Consider the following 13954-nt stretch of genomic DNA (forward strand, 5'->3'; position numbering starts at 1 on the left):
CACACACACACACACACACGCACGCACACACACACACACACACACACACACACACACACACACACACGTTTGTTCTTTTATCCTCACGGGGAATTTGCATTGACTTCCATTCATTTACCAGTCATTTCTATAGCCTATCCCTGACCCCTTAACCTAAATTTAACAAAACCAGATTATACCAACACTAAACCTAATCTAAACTTCATTCACACCTTAGTCCTAACCCAAACCCACTAATGATTGGCTATTTCCCCCAATAAGAACCTGGCTTTAGTGGGTCCTCACAAGGCTGTGAAAATGGTCAAAATTGTTCCAACCAGGTAACAAAAACTTTTACACACACACACACACGCACGCACACACACACGCATGCACGCACGCACGCACACACACACGCACGCACGCACGCACACACACACACACACACGCATGCACGCACGCACGCACACACACACACACAGTACAAAAAAAGCATATATACATATGCAAGCTGATTGGTGAACGGAAGAGCAGGTATTTTTAGAAGCAGCTTATTTATGCCAATGATGTCAGACTGGGTGTTTACGTTAGCACACCAGGCGAGTGTAACTCTGATCTGATCAGGGAGCGCAAAGACACAGAAGATGTTAGCAGGAAGTYGAGCTGAGATGAACAAAACAAAACAAAAAAACGAAGGACAGAACAAGCAAGAAGAGAAGGCAAATAACATCRGAAGATGCACAGATGCAGAAATGTCAAAGAAAAAAAGCTGAGTAGAGTAGAAAAGTAAGGGAGTGTGCCAAACCAAATCTACAGAGAAATGAACGAGCGATGCCACCAAGTAAAAAGCAAATGTAAAAAAAGAGGAAAGTAGACAAAGAAATMATTTCCCTGAGCACGACTAAAGGAAGGCATTATTGGTTCACCCCTGAGAATTAAAGGCTCCTCTTCACATGGTGCAAATTAAGTGAGTCTCATAAGCAAATTATCCCCACAGCTAGCATGCACCTTCTGCTGAACCCTGAACTACAAATCCTCTTACACTCTGCAACAATGTCATCCTGACCACTGTAGTTTAGAAGTTGGTATGCTTGAGTGCTCAAAATGCATCATGTGGCTCCTCTAATGCTCAGGTTGAGAGCTGAGATGGGACTCAGTCGAATGACTGAACTGGGTAAATACAAGAGTTTTTCTCTTAAACAAAAGAATCTTCATWCTGGTTAAAAGCACTTTTTCCTTTAAAATCTATTTTTATGGCTGTGCTACTAATACGTTTAGAAGAATCCTCATATGATCACAACACCAGTAATTCTACACTTCTGCAAGTGTTTTAGATGTTTTAGCAGCTTACTGTGAAAGTTGAGCTAAAAAACTAAAACAGACAGTTTGATGGTAATGAAACAAAACTGCACAGGTTAAATGGTCATGTATTGCACCAAACACACTGTCAGATTTGGCTGTATGGGCACACTATTAGGCCCTCGTCAGTAGGTTGTGACCCGCTCAGCTATAAATACAAGCAGCGTACATAAGAGCCGTATAGAAGTCCTTTTGCAGGAAGTCAGCCCACAGCTGTTGGAACTAACCGTCAAGATCCAACTGACCAGAACTGAACTGATCCCACACGTTAGATTAAGGACAAATTGAGGAGGACCTGAGTGTCCACTGACACTGGTCATGAAATGCAGGCTTTTGTCTGTATCAGACTACCCTGACACCCTGCCTCCCCCATGACTGTTACTGTAGTGACAGCTAGTAGTTCATGCAAAGTCCTGATTTCAATAGGGTGGTCTGCACAACTTGTCACCTGTTTTTATTTGCGCATGCAATCTTAGTCAGTCACCTGCACCACATCCACTAATACCACATGCTTTTTTTTTTTGTTTGGACAGCAATTTAGTGCTCGTTATCTGGAGTAAATTGGAACCTACGTCTCCCCGCAGCATGATGTCCAGAATAATGCCAATAAGTGTTTCCCCAACAGCCACAAGAAAGGGCCTCTTCCTTTGGTCATCTTGGGTAACAACGCAACTTGTTATTGGTGCTTCTCGGTTAGGGCACCGCTCCAAAAGTAGTCATCTCTGCTCTGGTGTTAATGGCAGCAAACTCTTGGTGCAGTAAACTCACAGTTATATTATTGTCAGTAGTCGAGACATGACCCAAGTGTGACCCTCAGTGTGAGAATCTGGGGTTTTTAGTGCCTCTTTATCCACCATGTCAGTTCAGTTCTTCTCAGAGTTTTCACCAGCTCCCCCACACTTGATCCTTGTTGTCCTGTCCCAGGTGTTTCTCATTAACCCTTGTTAGTTTTTCTCTTTATACTGTAATCTGTGTCTCGTCTTCACCTCGCTGTTGGTGCATTGTGCGTCCCAAGCCAGCCAGATTGTCTGCTTGTGTTTCCTCCGAGAACGTTTCCCTGTGAGTATATTTTTCCTGCTGCCACGRCAGCAAATACCTACACAAATGTGACCCTTAGTGTGGTCTGTTTTAGGTAAACTCTACCTTCACATAGTGTGCAAGTGTCCTCATGTTTCCTAACACGTGATCCATGCAATAGGCGAGTGTTTAATACGACCACATGCTCTGAATGTGACCCCATCAAACTCCATTAAGTGCTYGTAATGCTGTCTAAAGCATCTATGAGCCATCCTGTGTTACTGATGGCTTTTATTTTCCATTTTAATTGACTTTTGCATGCTAAAGCAACTGCCTGAAAACACAACTGCTCATCTCATGATGCCACTACTTACACCCTTGGGTACTCATACCAGACATGCCAGCTCCTAGCATGTAAATCATTTGGATACTTATCACTGGTTTGAATGTGCAGCAAATTATTCAATAATTCCTTCTCTTTTTTTTAACCGAGTGTATTTTACTGATTGAAACCGATTGATACCAGTGATGTTATTAGAATTCAGGCCTGTTTTGACTAAAGTGTTTTGGCYCATTCTGTATTCTATCCATCATGCATAAATTGAAAAGATGACATTTTACCTTACCGTCTGTCATAATGTTCCATTTGTGCATGCCATAATAATTCACTTTAAAAAAATAGAAAGGTTGGTCTGCGTCCTAGCACAGCCACTCCACTGCTCCATTTTATAATCAGCCAGGCGGTACATAAACCAGACATGATTATCTCTCTGGCAGCATAAATCAAGAGGAAAGTTGTTGTGTGATTTAAATAACTGATGAATCAAACTTAACAAAGTAGAACTTGAACAATAAACACACAGCCGTACTTTGGCTCCTCAAGCTAACATGAAAACATTTTTGCCTCAGCCGTTTGATCACCCTCATCCATTATGTTTCAGATGCTAATCAAACCTTTAACCAGTCACACATCACACAGATGAATACACACTGTATTTAAACACAAATAAAGGTAAAAACCTTATACACTGTGGCCACCAGGTGTTAAAAAAATGTAAAAAATTCACTAACACATTTTCATTATTTAACAACTTTCTGAGTGTAAAATCCTCGTTTAAGAATTCCACTAAATTTTATTATTTAGCTCACCGTTCTTACAGTTTGCTATTTTCACTAAATGCTCATTGATAAATGTAAATGTGAAATCCTGAATATAAATGTGTAAATATAAATGTAAAAAATAAATCTTAAATGTTGCAGCTACTGTAAATGATAACGCTTACATTTAAGATTTCAGAATGGAACTCAGCCTTTGCTGTTGGTGCGTGGCTTTTATTGTGATTCATCATCCTGCAACAAAAGCAAACTAACGCTGCTAAAGTTGGCATTTAAAATCTATTTTTTTAATCTAAACTTAAAATGTGTTCATTGAAAACAATATGGATGGTACCTGTTTGAAGCACAGCTTAAACACAGAAAGCAACTGCACGTTTCATGTGTTCCATTCCACAATTCTTGAATGTAAGCTTTAAAATTTAACATTTAACTTTTAGATGTAGATTTACACACAGAGTTGGGATTCAGGGTGGCAGGGTGGCTTGGTAAAAAAATTTTAGTGACACTTTTTAACATTTTGTTTTACACTTAACACCCATAACACCCCAGTGTGATAATGCATTTTTTTTTTTACTCCTGTTTAAAGTAAATCATCCACAGATGCCAGAAGGGGAGCAAAACAGTAAAAATGTTTGAGGAACAGTGCTTGAACAGCACAAGTCGTTCAGGTTCTGCCTGAAAACRTTCCTTAAAAATCTCTGAATACAGGCAGCAGTGTAATATCAACCCATTGCTATAAATCAACAAGCCAAAATCCGACAAATTCTAACCAGTGTACCACCTGTGCTTCAGCTGGGAAGCAGCCTGAAATCAAAGAGTGCTCCATCAGTTCGTACAGCAGCAGCAGCACTAACAGTGAAAGGTTTGGTTCCCCACTGGGAGCTGGCCTTTCTAAAAGAGTCCGTCCACCTTCAAGTGCTAGATCCTGTGTTACAGTTGGCAGTCTGACAAGATGGCTTGAGCAGGATGAGTGGTTAATGCGCTCCAGCTTAGATGTGGCTTTGGTTCCACATTTGACCTTCAAATGTTACAATGACAACCAGTAGTGTGGGAGGAGGCAGAGGAAGAAAAGCTCCTAACTTATTATTATGAAAGGTCACTTTTTTTTGTTCTTGCAGTAAAAATCCCAACAGATGACTTGAAAATAGCATGTCATGAATAACAASTCTCTGCTTTCGTTGTGTAGGGTCAAGCTAACCAAAAGGGAGTGAATGCCTTCTGCAAATAAATGCTTCCAACCTTCTTTCGTTTCAGAAGCAGCTACTGACATTTAAGGTAAGATTAATCAGAACTGAAGCTTTGAGATTGTTTGGATTTTTTTTCCTARGCATGTTTCTGTAGAGGTTATCAAGACTCAGAGAAATCTAAATTTTATAATCACCGAGGAATTCTCATGGAGTCAAGCTAACAGCTCATCAAACCAGGGTCTATTCCAGAGAGGATATAGGATAAGTGAAAAAGAAAAAAATTGTATAGGTCTTCTGGACGGGCTCTTCTCTAATGAAACGTTTCGTCTCTCCCAGAAGACCTATACAATTTTTTTCTTTTTGATTTTTTTTCCTGGATTACTGAGATGCATCAGGACATAGTATAAGTGAATAATCTATTGCAAAATTTTACACCTTATTATATTCACACTGGACAGGAATTTATATTGACAAGCATTATTATTATATTTTTTATCACAGATCACAGTCTTGACAAGTTTTGAGATGTTTTAAATGGGTGAAATGCTCGTCACATTCCAATAGTAGTTTGTTGTACTCTATTACACGTGTCAAACTCAAGACCCACTTGCCAAATGGGATCCGGCACAAGATTTTATATGGCTCACAAGAGCTTCAAYGACACATTTATGTTTTAAAATAAGCACATGCTGCTTTAAAGCCAATATTGTCCATAAACTACATCTCCCACAATGCATGTCAATTATTCTACCCATGAAATGACAGCATCTCACCACTAGGGGGAGGAGAACTTGCTTAGAAAGTAACCAGAAGCCAGCTAAATTTTCATTTTAAAAAAATCTTCATTTTCGTTGCATTTTTGCCTATATTTTTGCTGCGGCCCAGTTGTATTAGGAAGTGGGAATTTCCCACTTACAAGTAGTAAAATTAAACTGCAAAACCCCTCTAGTGGGAATTTTCTGTAAGAAAGTGGGAGAGTTCAGAATTTAAGATGGCAGCTACTCATCACACTTTCACAGTGAGTGAAACTCTTGTTTTTCCTTTTATTAGTATTTTTGTATTACTTATTTCACATTTAGCCACTTAATACTTTTCAGTGTTTATAAGAAGATGCATTTCTAATGGTTTCTATGTAGGAAATACCACATAGAGCTCAGTTATTATTTGTTAGCGGTGCTCAGTCATAGCAATGAGACGAGGAACATGACGTTTTGTGTTTAGTGAAAGTTAAACATAAAACATTGAAGTTAATAACAACTGGTCCTTAGAGGGCCACTATGTTGCCCATGTAACCCTCAGTGAAAATGAGTTTGACACGCCTGCTTTAATATGTCAATTTATCCCTGATTCTTCAAACAGAGATCGCTCTAACTGCTGCCAACTGCAGGTAAGATACTGACTACTCATAACCTCTCCATAAAAGCTCCAAACCATCTCCTTAACACAGTTTAGATATTTCTAAAAGAGTTAATATTCTGTTATGAATTACAGCACACAACAGTAGCACAAACAAAAAGGTTTACACCTGCTTAATTTGAAAATATGTGACCAAAATACTTTTTTCTTTCAGATTAAAGCCTGTGTAAAATTGTTGTTTGTGTATAGATCAACTTTTAAAATAAACATCAACCCAGTAATTGTTGAAATGAAAAAAGGATTTAAGCTTAAACCAACCAAACTTTTTTTTTTCACACTGAGATTAAGTCAGATAAAAACTGGGATATTATCTAAATGACTGACTTTAAGTCTGTCCCAGATCTCCTACCTGTGGGGAACTCTGCAGGCACTACGTCAGTGTCTCCAGCAACCAGCGAGGGCACAATCCACGTGAAGCCATAACCAGTGATCCCAACAGAGTGGGCCACCTCAAAGATGGTGTTGGCCTCCTCTTTAGTACAGTACAGAAGAATAACGGGGCTCTGGAGCTTCTTCAGCTGGTTCTGGATCTTGGAGTCTCCATCGTCTACGGACATGTCCAGTAGAAGAACTTCCTCCAATTCCCAGCCCACAAAGCTGTTCTCGATGGTATTCCGAATCTGAACAGACAACAAAGATAATCGGCTATGAAAAAAAAWACTTTTTATTACCCATTGTTTGTGTTTCTTGGCTAAAGAAATGCTCTTCTTGTTTTTGGCACCAGTCTGGTTGTTAAAGCCTGAGTCACTCAGTCTGCTCCAGTTAATGCTGATACCACATGAACATTACAAATCATCCTTGTAGATCCTCTGAGTTGTTAGTAATTGCCAATCCCCGAGGCTGGTATTTCTGATGAACCTATCCTCAGAAGCAGAGATGAGTCTGGAGCTGACTGCCGTCAGATAGCTCTCAAGAGAAATCAAAGAATCTGATGGTTGGTGCACGAGAGCAACAGTTCACATCTTTTGAAGTGCGTTCCTGAGGAAACTCTCAGGATTCGTTTTTGATAGTTTTTATTTGTAGTCTTTTGTGTTTACTTATGTTCTGTGATTATTGTGTTTAGATGATATTTGTGTGGTTTTTGTGTGTTCCTCTGCCATTCTTCACTTATCCTGTCAGTTTTCTGTTCACACTGCAGGTTCTTTAAGCTCACTTCTGATCTTTTGCTCAYATCTGATATTTTTGCGTGGATGTTCACKTTATATTTTTAATGCAACTTCCATCAGACCAGTGTGAACTCTCCACAGTGTTGATTAAACTAATATGTGCAAAAGATGTGACGTGACATCACATTCATCGCATTACAGAAGGAAATATGGATGTCACATGATGTTGTTGTGCAATCAGATTCAAAACAACATATTTAAGGCCTAAAAAAGTGGATTTTGCATGATATGTCCCCTTTAATATTTGAACCTGCCTCTGGCTGGCTACTCCYGAGTAGCATTGTATTTATGAAACAGAAACGACGTGCTGAAAGTAAAACTAAGTATCGATCCAGCAACTTTACATATGGCCTGAGAGAGATGTTACTATCATTTATTTCTTTGGATTCTCAGTCAGGGAAGCCCCTTTCATAAGGCGGCTCAGTCCGGGCCTGATGTATGTTCAGTCCTCCAACCAGCATTCAGAAAAAACACGAAGGCAGATGCGCTCCTGATCCGCGAGCAGAGGTAGTATCAGAGGCGGATCTGCGCTCAGAATATGATGATGACATCAGTGAGCGACCACAGGKTTAATCAACAGACAGGTTTATTAACAAGAGAATATTAAAAATGACACGAAACAGCAACTTGTAAAAGTTAGTTTAAAACATATTGAGCCACAGGTTCGTTATAATATGCTCATTCCTTTTTTTTCTCTCTGATAACGCAGAGCCAGTGAGTAGCGGAGGAGCTGTGTGTGTGTGTGTGTGTGTGTGTGTGTGTGTGTGTGTGTGTGTGTGTGTGTGTGTGTGTGTGTGTGTGTGTGTGTGTGTGTGCGCGCGCGCTTAAGAGGAAGACGTTAGTGCGGCTGGAGATTTATTACTGAGGGCATACAGTATTAAAGAAGACGCAGAACAGCAAATTTGTAGCTGGTTAGTTTAAAAAGTATTGAGCTACAGGTTCGCTATAATGAGATGATTTCYTTCGTCTTTTCGTTTTTCTTTTTCTTTTTTTGATACGACACAGCAGCCAGTGAGCGGCGGAGGATAAATCRACAGATTTTACCGAGGGAATYTTAAAAATMACACAAAACAGCAACTTTGTATAATAAGTTTAAAAATATTAAACCGCRACAGAATCACTAAAGGGAGTTAATTCAGTTGTTTTGTTTGATACGAGGCAGCAGGCGTCTGTCCCACAATAAATACGTCGCGGTCCAGTTCAGCCCAGCTGAGTTCTGCTCCACGCCTCTTTTGGATCCGCGCCGCTGGTTCATTTATGAACACGTACATGTGAGCGGGACCTGCCCGCCGTCACCTGTGATCTTGTGAACGACCCGAGGAGGCTTAAAGTCGGACTGGTCTGTGCGGAAATTGCACAGATTTGACTTATGAAAGGGGCTGGAGAATTAAAAAGGACAAAAATGAAGCTGCACAAAGCTAGTATCCATATTTTAGATACTTGGATGGATTTACTCGCCCCATGTCACTGATAAAAGTCAGATGAAATGTGACATGACTCTTCAGACTGAAGTTGCTTTGAAAAACATCAGATTTGTATCCATTCAATGCCACATACTGAAAAGACCTGGGTCACATCTGAAAAAGTTGGATTTGTCACATTTTTACAAAATAAACATCTGATGTAGGTCACGTTTGCCTGCAGTGTGAACGTATCCATGCTCAGCCGGCCACGCCCACTCTCACCTTTTCCCAGTCTGTATTTAGCCCAGATGTCACCATTTCCTCATCAGCCCCYTTCTTTAATTGGTTCTCCTTCACTCATCAGCAGAGCATCATTAGCTGTCATGCCACAGTCTGGTTTACTTTGCGRTCCTTGTGTTCCTCCTTGTGTTTTTTGCATGTATGTTTTGCTGCAACATTAGCAGTTTTCTGTGTATAATTAAATTATTTAATTTTATTTAGCTCCTCGTGTCTAGTCTGCATTCCTTCTGCCACTATGACATAAATCAGCATGAAGAAATAGCTGATTATGTGAAAACTAGTTCATAAATCTTTACCTCACCATCAGTTTAATATTCCACTGTTATTGCACAAATATTACATAATTCCTGCTATAAGTGCCCCTGATTGCACTGCTGTTGCTATTTGGCATCAACCACAAAGTTCATTATAAATAACTGTGTAAGTGTTTATAAAATAATGTTTGCATGCATTACTATGAAATTTTAGAGATCGGTGTTGTTTTAACATATCAATWATCAACTTTGATCTTGGTCCCATTCAAGCTATCCTTTAGCTCAGCAAACTGTAACCTACCTGCAACAGGTAAGATGTTAATTGTTTATAACCCTTCCACTAAATCCCACTTCCAAAAACCTGACCTCTCACTTTCAGAGGACAACAATTTTTACAGAATCATATTTGACAAAGTGCATTTCTCCATATGTATATAACTCTTAATATTTCAAGAATTTAMTTGAGATTGATGCCAAAAGTGCACAAGTTGAAAGACAAAACTGATGACCCTGAAAAACATTATGCACGTTTTTCTATGCATTTCTTGGTTTCTTTTAAATTGTTGTGCAATGAACAAAATAGTAAAAAAAATTAAAAAGCTACATGGTGTTCATTCAAAGTGCTGACTTTTMGGTAGGTTAGTCGCATCATTAAACCAGGTGCATAGCGTTACCTTGGTGACGAAGTCCTGGTAACCTGGGTAATACGTGGTGACGATGGAGAAGATGTACCAGTCATACTCCTCCATGATGTTCAGAATGACAGAAGCCTGCTGCTCGATGGAGGGMCCAAATTGAAAGAACATGGAGTGGTCGTCCTGACAATAACAGAGACACACACAAAGGAACAAAGACACAATGTAAATGGTCGCACAACAATATTGGTCTCAACTTTAATTTAGCTGGCATCGCACACAAAGGAGAGCAGCTATGACTTAAAGGACAGCGGTGGTTGAGTAACATCATCGGAGCGGACATTAATTTTGCTGCCTTTATTCCTTGGCTTACAGAGGAGAAAGGCGAGAGGACTCTTGTGGACTTGTAATGATACCAGTCATAATTTTCATTAGTTCCCTTTTATGACTCCTTTAATGAGTTTGTAGCTGGAGCTCATTCTGTGGACTCAGAGACGCTGTCTTCCATCTTATCGGTGATATCCATCTGTTTGCTTTATTGTAACCAACAACAAAGCTTTTAATAGTGCCCTTAAAAATAACTGATTTATTTAGACAATATGTGGAAAAAAAAAGACACACATTTGCCCTGCAGAAACACTACAGTGAATAAGATTCCTTCCTGTGGGAAAATTAAATCTCAGTCTAATAGAGAATGCACAACAAAACAAGTCTGAGAGAAACTTTAATAAACATTACTTAAACATGGATATCAGCCTGTGTCCTGCCACCAGTGTTGGCAACGGACCGCTGAGCTGGACAGAAGAAGAGGAGGAGGTGAGAAATACTCGTCTAGACACGCAGTTCTGCATCATGAGCCTGTTGTTGTGCATGTGTATCTGAGTCATTGTGTGAAACTCAAAACTCCTGTGTGCACTATATACAGTAGAGTGTTTGTTTTCCCGGAAATTCAACCTACAAGTGTGCCAATTTATATGAATGAGAGTTATTACTGTGGGTGTGTGTGCTTGGTGTTTAACTGCGTAATAGTGCAACAGGTTGTAAAAGACATTTCGATAGACTTGGGTTGATTTGTTATCAGGGCAACTTTGCCAGTTTGACATATTCATACATGTAATGCGAAACTAGAAAATTTTAAAAATAAATTTTCATTTCATTTAATTTAATTTAAAAGAATGATAATCAATATTCCATGAATTTAAATGTGTCTGAATTAGCACAACAGCTAAATGTCATCCATTGTCCTGAACAGATAAAGGAATACAAACATTTTACAAAATAACTGCACAAAACAAACACAAGAATCAAATAAAACACAAACATCCCACACTGCAAGGTACTCTTAAAGGTGCTTAAAATAGACCTACTTTACAAATGAATACATGACTGATTTTATTTAAGCCAAACTTTAAGTTTCTTTTTGAAAACAGAATAACTATCAAAGTCTCTGGTATGTTCTGTAGTTAGTTCCTCTAATTGATGTCACCTTTCGCCCAAACTCCATTCTCCGTCTTGCTACAATACCATCTGAGATCTAGTGTTTATTCTGTATTTGTACTTCTGAATAAGAGTTTAAACGTGGAGGAGCATGTCCATTTTAATCCCTGAAAACAAGACTTAAATCACTGAACCTTTGATAATAATGTGACATAATAAAGTCCAAGATCTTATATTTATTGATGATAGTAGTGAACCTTAAAACGTTGTCTAAAACTTTGTCTTTTTGAAGAGAAAAATCTCAGACAGTGCAGCTACTGCCCAAAATTCCCAAATGCCCAAAAAACTACTATTAATTTCCTTACCAATACAACTTCTCTCACTCCCTGCCAGCACTCAATAAGACAGACAGAATCACAGAGTACAAATTAAGCCTTTAACAATCACTGTGTGAAAATTTTGAGAATAACCTCTGAAGTAGGAGTGGTTATTCATCTGGTGATCACACACATTTATACGTTTTCATGCATCTGTAGTGATTTATGTAAGAGTTACAGTAAGGTAGAAATGACCCATCAGTTCTAGTTTTGAAGAAAACATTTAGAGCTCAGACAGAAGTCAATGCGAGACTGAATACTGCACTTTGGGGGATTTAGGAGTAAAAGTTTTATAGCCGTGGGTCAAAGAAGACAAAAATGTCTACACTTTGATGTATAAACTGTACAACACACAGAGTCCAACCCRTTTAAACTTTAAATTATATTTCTACTGTTAAGTGTGTTTGAGCTATGGCCCTTTGGTGGCCCTGACATGGTTTGCTAGAGCTGGCACAAATATGGTGTCAATCTGGCACTACTGGCTGACTGCTGGCATGGCAAGTAGTTTGGCACTGTTTTTAAGATGGCATACCACAACTGGCCCAGTTGTGATTTGGTTTATGTGGTCCAAATCTGTCAGTGCCACAAGTGGCCCACTTGTGGTTTTGTTCATGTGGTTCGGGCCCATACATGGCCCACCTTTGGGTCACCAAAGCCCTGTCAATCTTTGCTGTCTCTGGACTTAGTGTTTAGTGCCTTGTGTGGTCCTGACAAATTTTGCTATGAGGGGTGGGATGCATCATTTGTCTCTGTGTCCCTGTGATGGACCCCACCTCTCAGACAGTGACTGCTGGACCAGCTCCCCTGACCCCGAATAAAGAACTGGGTAAATAAAATGGATGGATGGATGGATGGATGGCTGGATGGATGGCTGGATGGATGGATGGATGGATGGATGGATGGATGGATGGATGGATGGATGGATGGATTGCTCAACTACCAAAATTCACATCACACTATTTCACATAAAAGTTGCACATTTGGATGTATTCTATGTATTTTTTCCAAACAAATATTAATAAGGATGCTTCAAAGCTTATGCATCAGCATTTTGATTAAAAACAGGCATTGCAAAAATGAGTGCAATGTGCTGCATTTGTGCATTAGAAAAGTGAGACAAAATTGAAAATGGGGGAATAATGACTCTTGTACAGATGTTGTATCATGTGCCTTCACTATTGTGAATGCACATGTTGCTCTGTTCTTTGTATCTTTTTTTCTTCTTCTTTGTTTTTTTCCTTCATACCCCATCCATCTCTATCTCTCCTCTCACTCTGCTGTCCCATTAATACCACTGGAATCACTGCCAGGGCACACTTATAATTGAATTTCCAGACTCACACTCCCGCTTCCCCCTTTTATCCTCTGCAGAGCGCCTGTGTCACTGTGCACCCCCACCTCACCATTTCCTCTGGCATCCTCTCCCCATATCTCTTCTCATAAGAGCACTATTAAAGTACTGTCCAACTCATTCCAGGGGGCTGCAGAATTTTCATTAGCCTTTGAGAAAAAGAAAAACTAAATGCATGAAAAGAAAGTGAAAGGAAAAATGCAAAAGTGTGCAAAGAAGCAAAGTCAGGAGCTGAGTTAAATGAAGTGCTGCAACACACTGCTCTTCATTTACAGCTTCAACAATTAGGGTTTGGTTCACATTATCACCTCTGTTGGCACCAACTGATCGATTAGTGAGTATTAAAATTCCCACAAGGGGTAGAGAGGCCAGTGAGTCAGCCAGCCAGACACAGGAAGCCGGCCAGCATCGCTTTGAATCTGCTGCTGAGCTGCTTGCTGTCTTTTCTGTGGATACACTGCTGACGTCAGCACTGGCCACTGTACACAGATAACAATACACTACAACAAACGATACAAGTAGGATGAATGGCAGGTGGAGATGTGGGAGGGAAGAAAGGAGAAATTCAGTGAGGGGCAGATAAAAAAAGCACATATTCTGGGAAAAGGGTTCATATGAATGAATCAAAAGAAACTAAAGGGAAAGAGCTAAACTAGATCAAAAGGTGGGTTGTCCAAAAAAAAAAAAAAAAAAAAAAAAAAGAAAATAAGAAGAAGCAGATTGGATGTAGCTAAAATCCAAACCCTACAGAGGGGCAGGCGTAGAGGACAGTTTGGTGACAATGGGATGAATGGAGGAGAGGAGACCATGCTGGCACATGGCTGTGATCCTGTACGGAGTGAGCGAGCAGGGAAGGGGGCTGAGAGCCAGGAGTCAGTGAAGGAGCAGGCAAACGGAGGTGTGTGTGTGTGTGTGTGTGTGTGTGTGTGTGTGTGTGTGTGTGTGTGTGTGTGTGTG

At 39.8% G+C, this 13954-nt stretch overlaps 1 protein-coding gene across 1 annotated transcript in view; it reads right to left on the reverse strand.

Annotated features, from left to right (window-relative positions):
- The window catches only part of LOC106534318 (glutamate receptor ionotropic, NMDA 2B), a gene marked incomplete at its 3' end in the record, with an annotated part of 46406 nt that overhangs the window by 14726 nt on the left and 17726 nt on the right, over window positions 1-13954 (reverse strand). The window contains 2 exon segments of the mRNA XM_014030916.1: window positions 6424-6694; window positions 9872-10015. Of these exon segments, the coding sequence (XP_013886370.1) occupies window positions 6424-6694; window positions 9872-10015 (415 nt within the window).

This window comes from Austrofundulus limnaeus, unplaced genomic scaffold (genome assembly GCF_001266775.1).
Source record: "Austrofundulus limnaeus strain Quisiro unplaced genomic scaffold, Austrofundulus_limnaeus-1.0 Scaffold1141, whole genome shotgun sequence".
In the NCBI taxonomy this organism is placed as follows: Eukaryota; Metazoa; Chordata; class Actinopteri; order Cyprinodontiformes; family Rivulidae; genus Austrofundulus; species Austrofundulus limnaeus.